The sequence below is a fragment of the Salmo salar genome, chromosome ssa27 (assembly GCF_905237065.1).
Source record: "Salmo salar chromosome ssa27, Ssal_v3.1, whole genome shotgun sequence".
Lineage (NCBI taxonomy): Eukaryota > Metazoa > Chordata > Actinopteri > Salmoniformes > Salmonidae > Salmo > Salmo salar.
In genome coordinates this window covers 29493445-29511245 of record NC_059468.1, presented here as the reverse complement: position 1 = coordinate 29511245, position 17801 = coordinate 29493445, and the positions used below count along the sequence as shown (strand labels likewise).

The 17801-nt window shown below is 43.8% G+C and overlaps 1 protein-coding gene across 3 annotated transcripts in view; it reads left to right on the top strand.

The window, feature by feature from the left end:
- The window catches only part of LOC106588890 (zinc finger protein 385D), a 39340-nt gene extending 35044 nt beyond the window's left edge, over positions 1-4296 (top strand). For all 3 annotated transcript variants that reach the window (XM_045709667.1, XM_045709666.1, XM_045709665.1), the window contains 3 exons: positions 361-542; positions 2554-2649; positions 3840-4296. In XM_045709667.1, coding sequence (XP_045565623.1) covers positions 361-542; positions 2554-2649; positions 3840-4082 — 521 coding nt within the window. In that variant the 3' untranslated portion in view covers positions 4083-4296. The remainder of the gene's footprint in view (positions 1-360; positions 543-2553; positions 2650-3839) is intronic.
- The last annotated feature ends 13505 nt before the right edge of the window (positions 4297-17801 follow it).

The window sequence follows — 17801 nt, the reverse complement described above, 5'->3', positions numbered from 1 at the left end:
TGTGTGTGTGTGTGTGTGTGTGTGTTTGCGTATTGCGCGCGTGCATATTTGTGTGTGTCATCATCATGCTGCAACAAGTCCGTCTTCTTAATCAATCAAAGACGTCTACAGAGCTCAGGGCTCTTATCTGATCAATACCACACCAATCAATCACTCCCTCCCTTACCCCAAGGCTGAGGCCATTACTGCCATCTTGATCTGACAGGTAAAGTGTATGTTAGGACAGGGCCTCTCTCTTGTCATCATCTCCATTTACACTGAGATGCACCTTTATGTAGTAGCCAGATGTCCCACTTTGCTAATACTTAGTTGGCGTCTCTGCTTCTAACCTTTGACCCATCTGACCTTTCACCCTGTCAGGCACGAAACACAAAACAATGCTTGAGGCCAGGAGCGGCGACGGAGCCATAAAGTCATTCCCCAGGTCAGGGGTCAAAGCCAAGCTGGGCCCTCCCACCGAGGTGTCAACGGGGCTCCAGAATAAAACTTTCCACTGTGAGATCTGCGATGTTCACGTCAACTCCGAGACACAACTCAAACAGGTTAGTTATATACTTTATGTCAACTCCGAGACACAACTCAAACAGGTTAGTTATATACTTTATGTCAACTCCCAGACACAACTCAAACAGGTTAGTTATACACAGCAACTCCGAGACACAACTCAAACAGGTTAGTTATATACTTTATGTCAACTCCCAGACACAACTCAAACAGGTTAGTTATATACTTTATGTCAACTCCCAGATACAACTCAAACAGGTTAGTTATATACTTTATGTCAACTCCGAGACACAACTCAAACAGGTTAGTTATATACTTTATAAGTCAACTCCGAGACACAACTCAAACAGGTTAGTTATATACTTTATGTCAACTCCCAGACACAACTCAAACAGGTTAGTTATATACTTTATGTCAACTCCCAGACACAACTCAAACAGGTTAGTTATATACTTTATGTCAACTCCCAGATACAACTCAAACAGGTTAGTTATATACTTTATAAGTCAACTCCGAGACACAACTCAAACAGGTTAGTTATATACTTTATGTCAACTCCGAGACACAACTCAAACAGGTTAGTTATATACTTTATGTCAACTCCCAGATACAACTCAAACAGGTTAGTTATATACTTTATGTCAACTCCCAGACACAACTCAAACAGGTTAGTTATATACTTTATGTCAACTCCCAGACACAACTCAAACAGGTTAGTTACTGTATGTCAACTCCCAGACACAACTCAAACAGGTTAGTTATACATGTCAACTCCCAGACACAACTCTAACAGGTTAGTTATATACTTTATGTCAACTCCCAGACACAACTCAAACAGGTTAGTTATATACTTTATGTCAACTCCCAGATACAACTCAAATTAGGTGAGTTATACATGTCAACTCCCAGACACAACTGAAACAGGTTAGTTACTGTATGTCAACTCCGATACACAACTCAAACGGGTTAGTTATACATGTCAACTCCCAGACACAACTCAAACAGGTTAGTTATATACTTTATGTCAACTCCCAGACACAACTCAAACAGGTTAGTTATATACTTTATGTCAACTCCCAGATACAACTCAAATTAGGTGAGTTATACATGTCAACTCCCAGACACAACTCAAACAGGTTAGTTACTGTATGTCCACTTGGGTGCAGCACCGCACCACTTGGGAGCCCACTTGGGTGCAGCACCGCACCACTTGGGAGCAGCACCGCACCACTTGGGAGCCCACTTGGGAGCAGCACCGCACCACTTGGGAGCAGCACCGCACCACTTAGGAGCCCACTTGGGAGCAGCACCACACCACTTGGGAGCAGCACCGCACCACTTGGGAGCCCACTTGGGTGCAGCACCGCACCACTTGGGAGCCCACTTGGGTGCAGCACCGCACCACTTGGGAGCAGCACCGCACCACTTGGGAGCCCACTTGGGAGCAGCACCGCACCACTTGGGAGCAGCACCGCACCACTTGGGAGCCCACTTGGGAGCAGCACCACACCACTTGGGAGCAGCACCGCACCACTTGGGAGCCCACTTGGGAGCAGAACCGTGCCACTTGGGAGCCCATTAAAAGTAAACATTACACTCACAAAATTTCTAAGAAATAGAGACATTTGAAATGTCATACTATGGCTATATACAGTGTTAAAGTTAAAGTACGAAAGGGAAAATAAATGTACTTTTATTGTGGAAACAGGTCACAAATGTTGACGCAGTGATGGCACACTGTAGTGTACATATGGGAGTTTTACAAAATCGGTTTTGTTTTCAAATTATTTGTGGGTCTGTGTAATCTGAGGGAAATATGTGTCTCTAATATGGTCATACGTTGGGCAGGAGGTTAGGAAGTGCAGCTCAGTTTCCACCTCATTTTGTGGGCAGTGTGCACATAGCCTGTCTTCTCTTGAGAGCCGGGTCTGCCTTCGGCGGCCTTTCTCAATAACAAGGCTAAGCTCACTGAGTCTGTACATAGTCAAAGCTTTCCTTAAATTTGGGTCTCTCTCTGTGTCTGTCTCTGTCTTCCGCCCCTCTCCTCAGCACATCAAAAGTAGAAGACATAAAGACCGAGCAGCAGGGAAGCCAGCCAAGCCCAAGTTCAGCCCGTATGGTCTACCGCCCCAACGCAACCAGTCAGTGAGTACCACATTATTGTATTATCAAATCAAATCAAATTGTATTTGTCACATGCACTGAATACAACAGGTGTAGACCTTACCGTGAAATGCTTACTTACAAGCCCTTAACCAACAATGCAGTTCAAGAAATAGAGTTAAGAAAATATTGACTAAATAAACAAAAGTTAAAAAAATCAAATCAAATCAAAAAGTAACACAAAAAAAATGACATAACAATAACAAGGCTATATACAGGGGGTACCGGTACCGAGTCAATGTGCAGGGGTACAGGTTTAGACGAGGTCATTTGTAAAGTGACTATGCATAGATAATAAACAGAGATTAGCAGCAGTGTAAAAACAGGGGGGGTGTCAATGTAAATAGTCCGGGTGGCCATTTGATTATGGTTCAGCAGTCTTATGTCTTGGGGGTAGAAGCTGTTAAGGAGCCTTTTGGTCCTAGACTTGGCACTCCGGTACAGCTTGCCGTGCGGTAGCAGAGAGAACAGTCTATGACTTGGGTGACTGGAGTCTTTGACAATTTTTGGGGCTTTCCTCTGACACCGCCGAGTAAACAGGTCTTGGATGTCAGGAAGCATGGCCCCAGTGATGTACTGGGCCGTACACACTACCCTCTGTATCGCCTTACGGTCAGATGCCGAGCAGTTGCCATACCAGGTGGTGATGCAACCAGCCAGGATGCTCTCGATGGTGCAGCTGTAGAACTTTTTGAAGATCTGTGGACCCATGCCAAATCTTTTCTGTCTCCTGAGGGGGAAAAGGTGTTGTCATGCCCTCTTCATGACTGTCTTGGTGTGTTTGGACCATGATAGTTCGTTGATGATGTGGACACCAAGGAACTTTAAACTCTCGTCCCGTTCCACTTCAGCCCTGTTGATGTTAGTCCACGAACAGCTACTTTGTCTTGCTCACATTGAGGGAGAGGTTGTTGTCCTGGCACCACACTGCCAGGTCTCTGACCTCCTCCCTAAAGGCTGTCTCATCATTGTCGGTGATCAGGCCTACCACTATTGTGTCGTCAGCAAACTTAATGATGGTGTTGGAGTCGTGCTTGGCAGAGCAGTCGTGGCAGTACTTTACTGGAGGTTTTGTTGTGGACTGATTGTGGAACGTGTGATAGCTGTATGGTGGTGATCACATTGTAGAACAGTTGTAGAAAGATTTTGAATATGTTGTTTGTGGTTTCCAGGTTGGGATCGCTCTGAGGAAGGAGCAGGACTTGACGAAGCCTCTCTCCTCGTGCCTCTTACAGCGCCATCTCTCCCTTGCTGCTGCTGCTGCCATGGCAACCCTGTCCCCGTTTCATTTGCGCCCTGCCCCTACACCTGGCCCTGCCCTCTTTCAGATTCAGGCCCTCCCCCAGACCTTGTTACATCCCGCCCCAGGACCTTTCCGTACGGCACATACATCAGTTCTGTTCTCACCGTACTGACCCAGACCTGCACCAGACTTGGCCTATACCTGACCCTGACCCAGACCCGTATCAGATGGACCAAAACCCAACAGAACCTGTGGGACCAGTGCAGACAAATTATGGTCTGAAAAGTGTGCATGTGTGTGTTTGTGTACGTGTGCGTGCATTTGCCATGTGCGTGTGTTTGCAAGAAATATGGGTATTGTTTTTCAATAAAGAATATGATGCTGGCTGTGATGTTGTGGTCTATTTTTTAAGAAAATCCCATCCGTCCTTGTTTACGGAATCCCATCCGTCCTTGTTTACGGAATCCCATCCGTCCTTGTTTACGAAATCCCATCCGTCCTTGTTTACGAACACTGGAATGTGAGATGTAATCTTCACCTAGATTAGGCTGATAGAAATCTTCATTATTTAGTTGAATGATTTTTGATTTGAACGTCATTATTTCTATATAGCCTACTTTCTCAGTCTGAACTTCTAACCCGAGTGGGATGGGTGTGGCTTTGTGACAATGATCAAAAGAGCAGCTGCTAACGGATTGGACTGCTCCAACGCAGTTCCACCTCTGACATCACAAAAACATCAGCTATGCGGGTGTCGACTATCGCCAGTTAATTAACACTTCATCTGATTGAATCTAGGTCAAAGTCAGCCTCAAATAGAGCCAGAGGCAGACAACCAGAGACACAGACAGAAGCACATCCCTCAAGCAGTACCTCAGTGAGTAGAGAAGCCATCTGAACCCTTCTGCCACTGAAGCTAGTTTACAGTCTGATGCTGATCCCTTTTTGGATCCCATTCAAGAATTTCTCAAAACTGAAATAAATGAAGAGATGCAGATCCTTCATTTGGCTTCAAACGATGGGCCTTCATCAATGATTTATTACTTAGAGTACAGATAATCCCCCTGGCTTAACTCCTTCAGATAAATCACAACAGGAATGTGCTCCTTGACCGTGACTTTATTGTCTGGGAGATGTTGCTGTGCCCAGGAGGACTCCATGCACAGGAGGACTCCATGCCCCATACATCTCTGTAGAGATACATTTTATCAGACATATGTTGTTAAATCTAATGTTTTGGTGGGAGGGGCTGGAAGTTGTGTGCATTGTGACTAATACATGCCTAGGGTAGCCTAATTAATGAAAAAAGACAATGCCATTATTTCAATGAACTCTGCAACTCTTCCAACTATTGATTTTCACAACTGCCACCAGTTTCCAGGCCAAAAAAGACAATACATATTGACATAGTCAAATTTAAACCTATGTAAAAAACATTTAAAGGAAACGCTCATATTAAACACCAATGGTATTCACTAAGTTAATGGTTTATATTTAGGATCATGTTTTGCAGCTTTGTCATTCTATTAATCTATTTGATAATAATTGTATTTCATTATTTCTTATATTGTACATGTGATAAGGCCACACAGAGGGCCAGTGATAATTACAGACACCTGTGATAATCTGGAGGGACACTACATAAAATCCCTGAAAGTTACCAAAATTCGGGTAGTTTACTGGTAAACTTCGAAAGTTTACAGTAATATACACTCCCTTTTCAACCCTATACATATCTAAGGAACTGTTTCAGAGGAAGAAATGTTTATATTCAGCGGTCAATTTTATTAGTGTGAGAGTCCCAATTGACCTTCAGTGGCTATGTACATCAGCATGCAGCAGAGTGGCAGATATTTGGGGATTCTCTAGTGGTCTAATGGCCACGAGAAAGGAAGGGTCTTGTAGGAACAACGTCCCACTCCCACACACTCCTATAGTAGGCCATGAGATCTTCTCCTGCTACTCTTTCTCATGTGCTTGAAGTAGTTGCCCCAGAACTAATAACTCAATCGGTGAGGCTAGAAAATGACCCCTCGTGTGATCACTGACTCTCCACAAATTCAAAACCTTACACAACCACACACTCAGTAACGTAATATTACTTTCAGTTACTTTGGGATGACTTTCCGCTTACGAGGCATTAGAAACCAAAAAGGATCAATCAAACAGATGTAGTGTCGTCATAGTGATGGTAACGTAACTGATTATAGTTACAGTGTTTATAGTTACTGTAATCAGTTAATCCCCAACCCTGCACACACACACACACACACACACACACACACACACACACACACACACACACACACACACACACACACACACGCACCACACCACACCACACCACACACAGTCAACACTGCTGTTCTATTTCTATACTATTTTCTCTATACTATGAGACACAATCCACTTTAAGTTGTAAATACACTCATACTTGACATAGCACATTCATTATTGATACTGTATATCCTATTGTGTACATACCCATTTTATTACTATGCATACTACAGTCAGGGAAAAAAGTATTTGATCCCCTGCTGATTTTGTACATTTGCCCACTGACAAAGAAATTATCAGTCTATCATTTTAATGGTAGGTTTATTTGAACAGTGAGAGACAGAATAACAACAAAAAAATCCAGAAAAACCAATGTCAAAAATGTTATATATTGTTTAGCATTTTAATGAGGGAAATAAGTATTTGACCCCTCTGCAAACATGACTTACTACTTGGTGGCAAAACCCTTGTTGGCAATCACAGAGGTCAGACGTTTCTTGTAGTTAGCCACCAGGTTTGCACACATCTCAGGAGGGATTTTGTCCCACTCCTCTTTGCAGATCTTCTCCAAGTCATTAAGGTTTCGAGGCTGACGTTTGGCAACTCGAACCTCCAGCTCCCTCCACAGATTTTCTATGGGATTAAGGTCTGGAGACTGGCTAGGCCACTCCAGGAATTTAATGTGCTTCTTCTTGAGCCACTCCTTTGTTGCCTTGGCCGTGTGTTTTGGGTCATTGTAATGCTGGAATACCCATCCACGACCCATTTTCAATGCCCTGGCTGAGGGAAGGAGGTTCTCACCCAAGATTTGATGGTACATGGCCCCGTCCATCGTCCCTTTGATGCGGTGAAGTTGTCCTGTCCCCTTAGCAGAAAAACACCCCCAAAGCATAATGTTTCCACCTCCATGTTTGACGGTGGGGATGGTGTTCTTGGGGTCATAGGCAACATTCCTCCTCCTCCAAACATGGCGAGTTGAGTTGATGCCAAAGAGCTCAATTTTGGTCTCATCTGACCACAACACTTTCACCCAGTTGTCCTCGGAATCATTCAGATGTTCATTGGCAAACTTCAGACGGGCATGTATATGTGCTTTCTTGAGCAGGGGGACCTTGCGGGCGCTGCAGGATTTCAGTCCTTCACGGCGTAGTGTGTTACCAATTGTTTTCTTGGTGACTATGGTCCCAGCTGCCTTGAGAACATTGACAAGATCCTCCCGTGTAGTTCTGGGCTGATTCCTCACCGTTCTCATGATCATTGCAACTCCACGAGGTGAGATCTTACATGGAGCCCCAGGCCGGGGGAGATTGACAGTTCTTTTGTGTTTCTTCCATTTGCGAATAATCGCACCAACTGTTGTCACCTTCTCACCAAGCTGCTTGGCGATGGTCTTGTAGCCCATTCCAGCCTTGTGTAGGTCTACAATCTTGTCCCTGACATCCTTGGAGAGCTCTTTGGTCTTGGCCATGGCGGAGAGTTTGGAATCTGATTGATTGATTGCTTCTGTGGACAGGTGTCTTTTATACAGGTAACAAGCTGAGATTAGGAGCACTCCCTTTAAGAGTGTTCTCCTAATCTCAACTCGTTACCTGTATAAAAGACACCTGGGAGCCAGAAATCTTTCTGATTGAGAGGGGGTCAAATACTTATTTCCCTCATTAAAATGCAAATCAATTTATACAATTTTTTACATGCATTTTTCTGGATTTTGTTGTTGTTATTCTGTCTCTCACAGTTCAAATAAACCTACAATTTAAATTATAGACTGATCATTTCTTTGTAAACGTACAAAATCAGCAGGGGATCAAATACTTTTTTCCCTCACTGTACCTTCTTACTTACTTGTATGGAAAAAATTATAATAATGTATGAAATGTATGCATTCACTACTGTAAGTCGCTCTGGATAAGAGCGTCTGCTAAATGACTAAAATGTAAATGTAAATGTTGTTAGTTTCTATAGACTTTTGATTATTGATATTTGTTCTGCCTTGTTGAGGGAGCTTGCATGTAAGCAATTCACGGCACCGTTTATACCTGATGTAAACTGTGTACGTGACGAATAAACTTTTATTTGATTTGCCATATTGCTCTCATTAATTCTCTGGAGCCGTAATTGTGAACATCTGTGAGTGGGTTAGTCAGGGTAATATTTAATATTCCATCAGACCCCCTTCAAGCCCTCTGGCCAAGCCGAGCTGGTCTGCTCCTTACCTCATTCTGCCTGTTTGTCTGTCTCTCTCTCTGTGTCTCTCTGTCTCTCTCTCTCTCTACCACTCTCTCTCTCTTTCTCTTTCTCTCTGTGTCTGTCTCTCTCTCTCTCTGTCTCTCTGTGTCTGTGTCTCTCTCTACCTCTCTCTCTGTCTCTCTGTCTCTGTCTCTCTCTCTACCTCTCTCTCTCTGTCTCTCTGTGTCTGTCTGTCTCTCTCTACCTCTCTCTCTCTCTCTGTCTCTCTGTGTCTGTCTCTCTCTACCTCTCTCTCTCTCTGTCTCTCTGTGTCTGTCTCTCTCTCTACCTCTCTCTCTCTCTCTCTCTCTCTCTCTCTCTGTGTCTGTCTCTCTCTCTACCTCTCTCTCTCTCTCTCTCTCTCTCTCTCTCTCTCTCTCTCTCTGTCTCTATGTGTCTGTCTGTCTCTCTTTCTACCTCTGTCTCTCTCTCTACCTCGCTCTCTCTCTCTCTCTGTCTCTCTGTGTCTGTCGCTCTCTCTATCTACCTCTCTCTCTCCCTCTCTGTCTCTCTGTGTCTGTCTCTCTCTACCTCTCCCTATCCCTCTCTGTCTCTGTCTGTCTCTACCTCTCTGTGTCTTTCTGTCTCTGACTGTCTGTCTCTCCCTACCCCTCTCTATCCCTCTCTGTCTCTCTGTGTCTGTCTCTCTCTATCTCTCTCTCCCTCTCTGTCTCTCTGTGTCTGTCTCTCTCTACCTCTCTCTCTCTCTCCCTCTCTGTCTCTCTGTGTCTTTCTGTCTCTGTCTCTCGCTGTCAGTCTCTCTGTCTCACACACACACACACACACACACACACACACACACACACACACACACACACACACACACACACACACACACACACACACACACACACACACACACACACACACACCCGAAGTGAAGTACCTGACTTGGCAGCCTGGGATGTGTCTCCAGCCAGCCCACCTATCTTCCTGCCTGGAGAGAGTACAGAGGTCCTATAAGTAGGTTAGTAGGACCCCCACCTAACCTCACCTAGTCCCAATCACTCCTCCAGACACATGCCTGAAAACAACTGTCAGTTTGAGCAGCTAGCTTTTGATAATCCTCTGTCAGAACTATGTACAGGTGAAGTTGGAAGTTTACATACAATTAGGTTGGAGTCATTAAAACTCGTTTTTCAACCACTCAACAAATGTATTTTTAACAACCATAGTTTTGTTAAATCGGTTAGGAAAACTACTTTGTGCATGACACAAGTAATTTTTCCAACAATTGTTTACAGACAGATTATTTCACTTATAATTCACTGTATCACAATTCCAGTGGGTCAGAAGTTTACATACACTAAGATGACTGTGCCTTTAAACAGCTTGGAAAATTCCAGAAAATTATGTCATGGCTTTAGAAGCTTCTGATAGGCTAATTGACCTCATTTGAGTCAATTGGAGGTGTACCTGTGGATGTTTTTCAAGGCCTACCTTCAAACTCAGTGCCTCTATGCTTGACATCATGGGAAAATCAAAAGAAATCAGCCAAGACCTCAGAAAACAATTGTAGACCTCCAAAGGTCTGGTTCATCCTTGGGAGCAATTTCCAAACGCCTGAAGGTACCACGTTCATCTGTATAAACATTAGCACGCAAGTATAAACACCATGGGACCACACAGCCATCATAACGCTCAGGAAGGAGACGCGTTCTGTCTCCTAGAGACGAGCGTACTTTGTTGCGAAAAGTGCAAATCAATCCCAGAACAACAGTGAAGGACCTTGTGAATATGCTGGAGGAAACAGGTTCAAAAGTATCTATATCCACAGTAAAACGAGTCCTATATCGACATAACCTGAAAGGCCATTCAGCAAGGAAGAATCCAAAACCGCCATAAAAAAAGCCAGACTACAGTTTGCAACTGCATATGGGGACAAAGATTGTACTTTTTGGAGAAATGTCCTCTGGTCTGATGAAATGAAAATAGAACTGTTTGGCCATAATGACCATCGTTATGTTTGGAGGAAAAAGCTGGAGGCTTGCCAGCCGAAGAACACCATCCCCACCATGAAGCACGCGGGTGGCAGCATCATGTTTTGGGGTGCTTTGCTGTAGGAGGGACTGGTGCACTTCACAAAATAGATGGCATCATGAGGAAAAGTATGTAGATATATTGAAGCAACATCTCAAGACATCAGTCAGGAAGTTAAAGCTTGGTTGCAAATGGGTCTTCCAAATGGACAATGACCCCAAGCATGCTTCCAAAGTTGTTACAAAATGGCTTAAGGACAACAAAGTCAAGGTATTGGAGTGGCCATCACAAAGCCCTGACCTCAATCCTATAGAAAAGTTGTAGGCAGAACTGAAAAGGCGTGTGCGAGCAAGGAGGCCTACAAACCTGACTCAGTTACACCAGCTCTGTCAGGAGGAATGGGCCAAAATTCACCCAACTTATTGTGGGAAGCTTGTGGAAGGCTTCCCGGAATGTTTGACCCAAGTTAAACAATTTAAAGGCGATGCTACCAAATACTAATTGAGTGTATGTAAACTTCTGACCCACTGGGAATGTGATGAAAGAAATAAAATATGAAATAAATCATTTTCTCTACTATTATTCTGACATTTCACATTCTTAAAATAAAGTGGTGATCCTAACTAACCCAAGACAGGGAATTTTACTATGATTAAATGTCAGGAATTGTGAAAAACTGAGTTTAAATGTATTTGGCTAAGGTGTATGTAAACTTCCGACTTCTACTGTAAATACCGCAGCAAACTCAATTCCACACAGATTCCATACTGGGTCAGACAGTTACCATAGCACTGTCACAGGCCGAAGCCTAGACCATATCAATGAAAGTTGAGGGATATTTCTTATAAATAACACACATGGTGTGGGTGGCAATAAGAAGACACCTTCATACATGTTCTCCCTGGAACCCTGGAACCCAGGAGACCTGAACCTTCACACCATAGCACTCCACTATATATACAATGAGTGGACAAAACATTAGGAATTTTTCCATGACATAGATTGACCAGGTGAATCCAGGTGAAAGCTATGATCCCTTATTGATGTTACTTGTTAAATCCAATTCAATCAGTGTAGATGAAGGGAAGGAGACAGGCTAAATACGTTTTTTTTAAGCCTTCAGACAATTGAGAAATGAATTGTGTATGTGTGCCATTCAGAGGGTGAATGGGCAAGACAAAATATTTAAGTGCCTTTGAACGGGGTATGGTAGGCACAACGGTTTGTGTCAAGAACTGCACCGCTGCTGTGTTTTTCACTCTCTACAGTTTTTTCCGTGTGTATCAAGAATGGTCCAACACCCAAAAGGACGTCCAGCCAACTTGACACAACTGTGGGAACCATTGGAGTCAACATGGGCCAGCATCCCTGTGGAACGCTTTTAACACCTTGTTGAGTCCATGCCCTGACAAATTGAGGCTGTTCTGAGGGAGGGGGGGTCCAACTCAATATTAGGAAGGTGTTTCTGATGTTTTGTACACTCAGTGTACAATTCCCACTGGGTCACAGGTGCAGCTCATCACCGGTGATCAGGGATAGAGGGAGGAGAGCGAGGGATGCAAGAGAGAGAGGAGAGAGGGGGAGGAGAGAGGGAGGAGAGAGAGTGAGGAGACAGAGTTAATAGAGAGAGGGAGGAGAGAGAGGAAGGAGAGAGAGGGAGGATAGAGAGAGGAGATATAGAAAGGAGAGAAAGGGAGGAGATAGAGGAAGGAGAGAGAGGGAGGAGATAGAGAGAGGAGATATAGAAAGGAGAGAAAGGGAGGAGAGAGAGGGAGGGTAGAGAGAGGAGATATAAAAAGGAGAGAAAGGGAGGAGATGGAGGAAGGAGAGAGAGGGAGGATAGAGAGAGGAGATATAGAAAGGAGAGAAAGGGAGGAGATAGAGGAGATAGAGAGAGGGAGGAGATAGAGAGAGGAAGGAGAGAGAGGGAGGAGATAGAGGAAGGAGAGAGAGGGAGGATAGAGAGAGGAAGGAGAGAGAGGAAGGAGAGAGAGGGAGGATAGAGAGAGGAGATATAGAAAGGAGAGAAAGGGAGGAGATGGAGGAGTTCGAGAGAGGGAACAAAGAGTGAACTAAATAATAGCACAAAATAATGACATCACCTAACTCTCATTCATTCAACTACTTTTTATTTTGTATTTATTTAACCCTTATTTGACCAGGTAAGTTGACTGATTACACATTTTCATTTACAGCAGCGACCTGGTGAATAGTTACAGGGGAGAGGAGGAGGGGGTTTAAGAAATATGAAATATGGATTATGACACTGATCAGTAGAATAAAGGATAAACATAAACAATCATACATCCACTCTCTCATACTCAGCCCCCCTTCTAGATAGAGATGGCAGGCACCCCATGAAGGCCTCCCTTCACAAGCACTGCAAGGACTTCATGATGATGTTACAAGGTTGTTGTAGCACTGAGATGATGTCACAATGTTTTCACTGACATTTTCAAACTCTCCCTGTCTGAGTCTGTAATACCAACATGTTTCAAGCAGAACACCATAGTCCCTGTGCCCAAGAACACCAAGGTAACTTGTCTAAAGGACTCCCGACCCGTAGCACTCACGTCTGTAGCTATGAAAAGCTTTGAAAGGCTGGTCATGGCTCACATCAACACCATTATCCCAGAAACCCTAGATACACCCTAATTTGCATACCGCACCTGTTCACTCATGACTGCACGGCCAGGCACGACTCCAACACCATCATTACACAACAGTGGTAGGCCTGATCACCGACAACGATGAGACAGCCTATAGGGAGGAGGTCAGAGACCTGATCGTGTGGTGCAAGGACAACAACCTCTCCCTCAACGTGATCAAGACAAAGGAGATGATTGTGGACTACAGGAAAAGGAGGACCGAGCACACTAGAGGTCGACCGATTATGATTTTTCAACGCCGGTACCAATACCGATTATTGGAGGGCCAAAAAAGCCGATACCAATTAATCTGACAATTTTTATATATATATTTGTAATAATGACAATTACAACAATACTGAATGAACAATGAACACTTTTATTTTAACTTAATATAATACATCAATAAAATCTATTTAGTCTCAGATAAATAATGAAAGATGTTCAATTTGGTTTAAATAATGCAAAAACACAGTGTTGGAGAAGAAAGTAAAAGTGCAATATGTGCCATAACAAAAAACTAATGTTTAAGTTCCTTGCTCAGAACATGAGAACATATGAAAGCTGGTGGTTCCTTTTAACATGAGTCTTCAATATTCCCAGTTAAGAAGTTTTAGGTTGTAGTTATTATAGGAATTATCCCACTATTTCTCTCTATACCATTTGTATTTCATATACCTTTGATTATTGGATGTTCTTATAGGCACTTTAGTATTGCCAGCCTAATCTCGGGAGTTGATAGGCTTGAAGTCATAAACAGAGCTGTGCATGAAAACATTGCTAAGATCTGCTGGCAAACGCAGTAAAGTGCTGTTTGAATGAATGCTTACAAGCCTGCTGACGAGCCTGCTGCTGCCTACCACCGCTCAGTCAGACTGCTCTATCAAATATCAAATCATATACTTAATTATAATATAATAAACACACAGAAATACGAGCCTTTGGTCATTAATATGGTCAAATCCAGAAACTATCATTTCGAAAACAAAACGTTTATTCTTTCAGTGAAATACGGAACCGTTTTATCGAACGGGTGGCAACCCTAAGTCTAAATATTGCTGTTACATTGCACAACCTTCAATGTTATGTCATAATTATGTAAAATTCTGGCAAATTAATTACGGTCTTTGTTAGGAAGAAATGGTCTTCACACAGTTCTCAACGAGCAAGGCGGCCCAAACTGCTGCATATACCCTGACTCTGCTTGGACAGAACGCAAGAGAAGTGACACAATTTCCCTAGTTAATATTGCCTGCTAACATACATTTATTTTAACTGCATATGCAGGTTTAATACTTGTGTATTGATTTTAAGAAAGGCATGATTGTTTATGGTTAGTGACATTGCAACGATTGTGCTTTTTTCACGAATGCGCTTTTGTTAAATGATCACCCGTTTGGCGAAGTTGAAGTAGGCTGTGATTTGATGATACATTAACAGCCACCGCATTGATTATATGCAATGCAGAACGAGCTAGTTAACCTAGTAATATCATCAACCGTGTGTAGTTAACTAGTGATTATGTGGAGATTGATAGTTTTTTTATACGATAAGTTTAATGCTAGCTAGCAACTTACCTTGGCTCCTTGCAGCCACAAGGTCCTTTTGATTCTGCACTCGTGTAAAAGGTGGTCAGCCTGCCACGCAGTCTACTCGTGGATTGCAATGTAATCGGCCATAATCGGCGTCCAAAAAGGCTGATTACCGATTGTTATGAAAACTTGAAATCGGCCCTAATTAATCGGCCATGCCGACCTCTAGAGCACGCCCCTATTCTCATCGACAAGGCTGCAGTGGAGCAGGTTGAGAGCTTCAAGTTCCTTGGTGTCCACATCAGCAACAAACTAACATGGTCCAAGCACACCAAGACAGTCGTGAAGAGGGCACAACAAAACCTATTCCCCCTCAGGAGACTGAAAAGATTTGGCATGGGTCTTGAGATCCTCAAAAGGTTCTACAGCTGCACCATCGAGAGCATCCTGACTGGTTGCATCACTGCCTGGTATGGCAACTGCTCGGCCTCCGACCGCAAGGCACTACAGAGGGTAGTGCGTACGGCCCAGTACATCACCGGGGCCAAGCTTCCAGCCATCCAGGACCTCTATACCAGGTGGTGTCAGAGGAAGGCCCTAAAGACTCCAGCCCCCCTAGTCACAGACTGTTCTCTCTGCTACCGCAAGGCAAGCAAGGCCGGAGCGCCAAGTCTTGGTCCAAGAGGCTTCTAAACAGCTTCTTCCCCCAAGCCATAAGACTCCTGAACAGCTAATCAAATGGTTACCCAGACTTTTTGCATTGCCCCCCCTTCTACGCTGCTGCTACTCTTTGTTATTATCTATGCATAGTCACTTTAATAACTCTACCTACATGTACATATTACCTCAATTATCTCGACACTGGTGCCCCCACACATTGACTCTGTACCGGTACCTGCTATATATAGCCCTACTATTGTTATTTACTGCTGCTCTTTAATTATTTGTTATTCTTATCTCTTATGTTGATTTTTTTGTATTTTCTTAAAATTGCATTGTTGGATAAGGGCTTGTAAGTAAGCATTTCACTGTAAGGTCTACAACTACAATTCAGCGCATGTGACAAATGAAATTTGATTTGATTTGATATGATTGATGTTATAAGGTTGGTGTAGCACTGCTATTTTATTTTAAAAAATAAAATATTTCACGTTTATTTAACCAGGTAGGCAAGTTGAGAACAAGTTTTCAGTTACAACTGCGACCTGGCCAAGATAAAGCAAAGCAGTTTGACACATATAACAACACAGAGTTGCACATGGAGTAAAAGAAACATACAGTCAATAATACAGTAGAAGAATAAGTCTATATACAATGTGAGCAAATGTGAGATAAGGGAGGTAAAGGCAATAAATAGGCCATAGTGGCGAAGTAAATACAATATAGCAATTAAAACACTGGAATGGTAGATTTGACAGTAGATGAGTGTGCAAAGTAGAAATAATGGTTGTGCAAAGGAGCAAAATAAATAAATAAATACAATAGGGGAAGAGGTAGTTGTTTGGGCTATTTATAGATGGGCTATGTACAGGTGCAGTGATCTGTGAGCTGCTCTGACAGCTGGTGCTTAAAGCTAGTGAGGGAGATAAGTGTTTCCAGTTTCAGATATTTTTGTAGTTCGTTCCAGTCATTGGCAGCAGAGAACTGGAAGGAGAGGCGGCCGAAGGAGGAACTGGCTTTGGGGGTGACAAGTGAGATATACCTGCTGGAACGCGTGCTACAGGTAGGTGCTGCTATGGTGACCAGCGAGCAGAGATAAGGCGGAACTTTACCTAGCAGGGTCTTGTAGATGACCTGGAGCCAGTGGGTTTGGCGACGAGTTTGAAGCGAGGGCCAGCCAACGAGAGCGTACAGGTCGCAGTGGTGGGTAGTATATGGGGCTTTGGTGACAAAACGGATGGCACTGTGATAGACTGCATCCAGTTTGTTGAGTAGGGTGTTGGAGGCTATTTTGTAAATTACATCGCCAAAGTCGAGGATCGGTAAGATGGTCAGTTTTACGAGGGTATGTTTGGCAGCATGAGTAAAGGATGCTTTGTTGTGAAATAGGAAGCCAATTCTAGATTTAACTTTGGATTGGAGATGTTTGATGTGAGTCTGGAAGAAGAGTTTACAGTCTAACCAGACACCTAGGTATTTGTAGTTGTCCACATATTCTAAGTCAGAACCGTCCAGAGTAGTGATGCTGGACGGGCGGGCAGGTGCAGGCAGCGATCGGTTGAAGATCATGCATTTAGTTTTACTTGTATTTAAGAGCAGTTGGAGGCCACGGAAGGAGAGTTGTATGGCATTGAAGCTCGTCTGGAGGGTTGTTAACACAGTGTCCAAAGAGGGGCCAGAAGTATACAGAATGGTGTCGTCTGCGTAGAGGTGGATCAGAGACTCACCAGCAGCAAGAGTGACATCATTGATGTATACAGAGAAGAGAGTTGGCCCAAGAATTGAACCCTGTGGCACCCCCATAGAGACTGCCAGAGGCCCGGACAACAGGCCCTCAGATTTGACACACTGAACTCTGTCGGAGAAGTAGTTGGTGAACCAGTCGAGGCAATCATTTGAGAAACCAAGGCTGTTGAGTCTGCCGATGAGGATGTAGGGATTGACAGAGTCGAAAGCCTTGGCCAGGTCAATGAATACGGCTGCACAGCACTGTTTCTTATCGATGGCGGTTAAGATATCGTTTAGGACCTTGAGCGTGGCTGAGGTACACCCATGACCAGCTCTGAAACCAGATTGCATAGCGGAGAAGGTGCGGTGGGATTCGAAATGGTTGGTGATCTGTTTGTTAACTTGGCTTTTGAAGACCTTAGAAAGGCAGGGTAGGATAGATATAGGTCTGTAGCAGTTTGGGTCAAGAGTGTCCCCCCCTTTGAAGAGGGGGATGACCGCAGCTGCTTTTCAATCTTTGGGAATCTCAGACGACACGAAAGAGAGGTTGAACAGGCTAGTAATAGGGGTTGCAACAATTTCGGCAGATCATTTTAGAAAGAAAGGGTCCAGATTATCTAGCCCGGCTGATTTGTGGGGGTCCAGATTTTGCAGCTCTTTCAGAACATCAGCTGACTGGATTTGAGAGAAGGAGAAATGGGGAAGGCTTGGGCGAGTTGCTGTGGGGGGTGCAGTGCTGTTGACCGGGGTCGGGGTGGTCAGGTGGAAAGCATGGCCAGCCGTAGTAAAATGCTTATTGAAATTCTCAATTATAGTGGATTTATCGGTGGTGACAGAGTT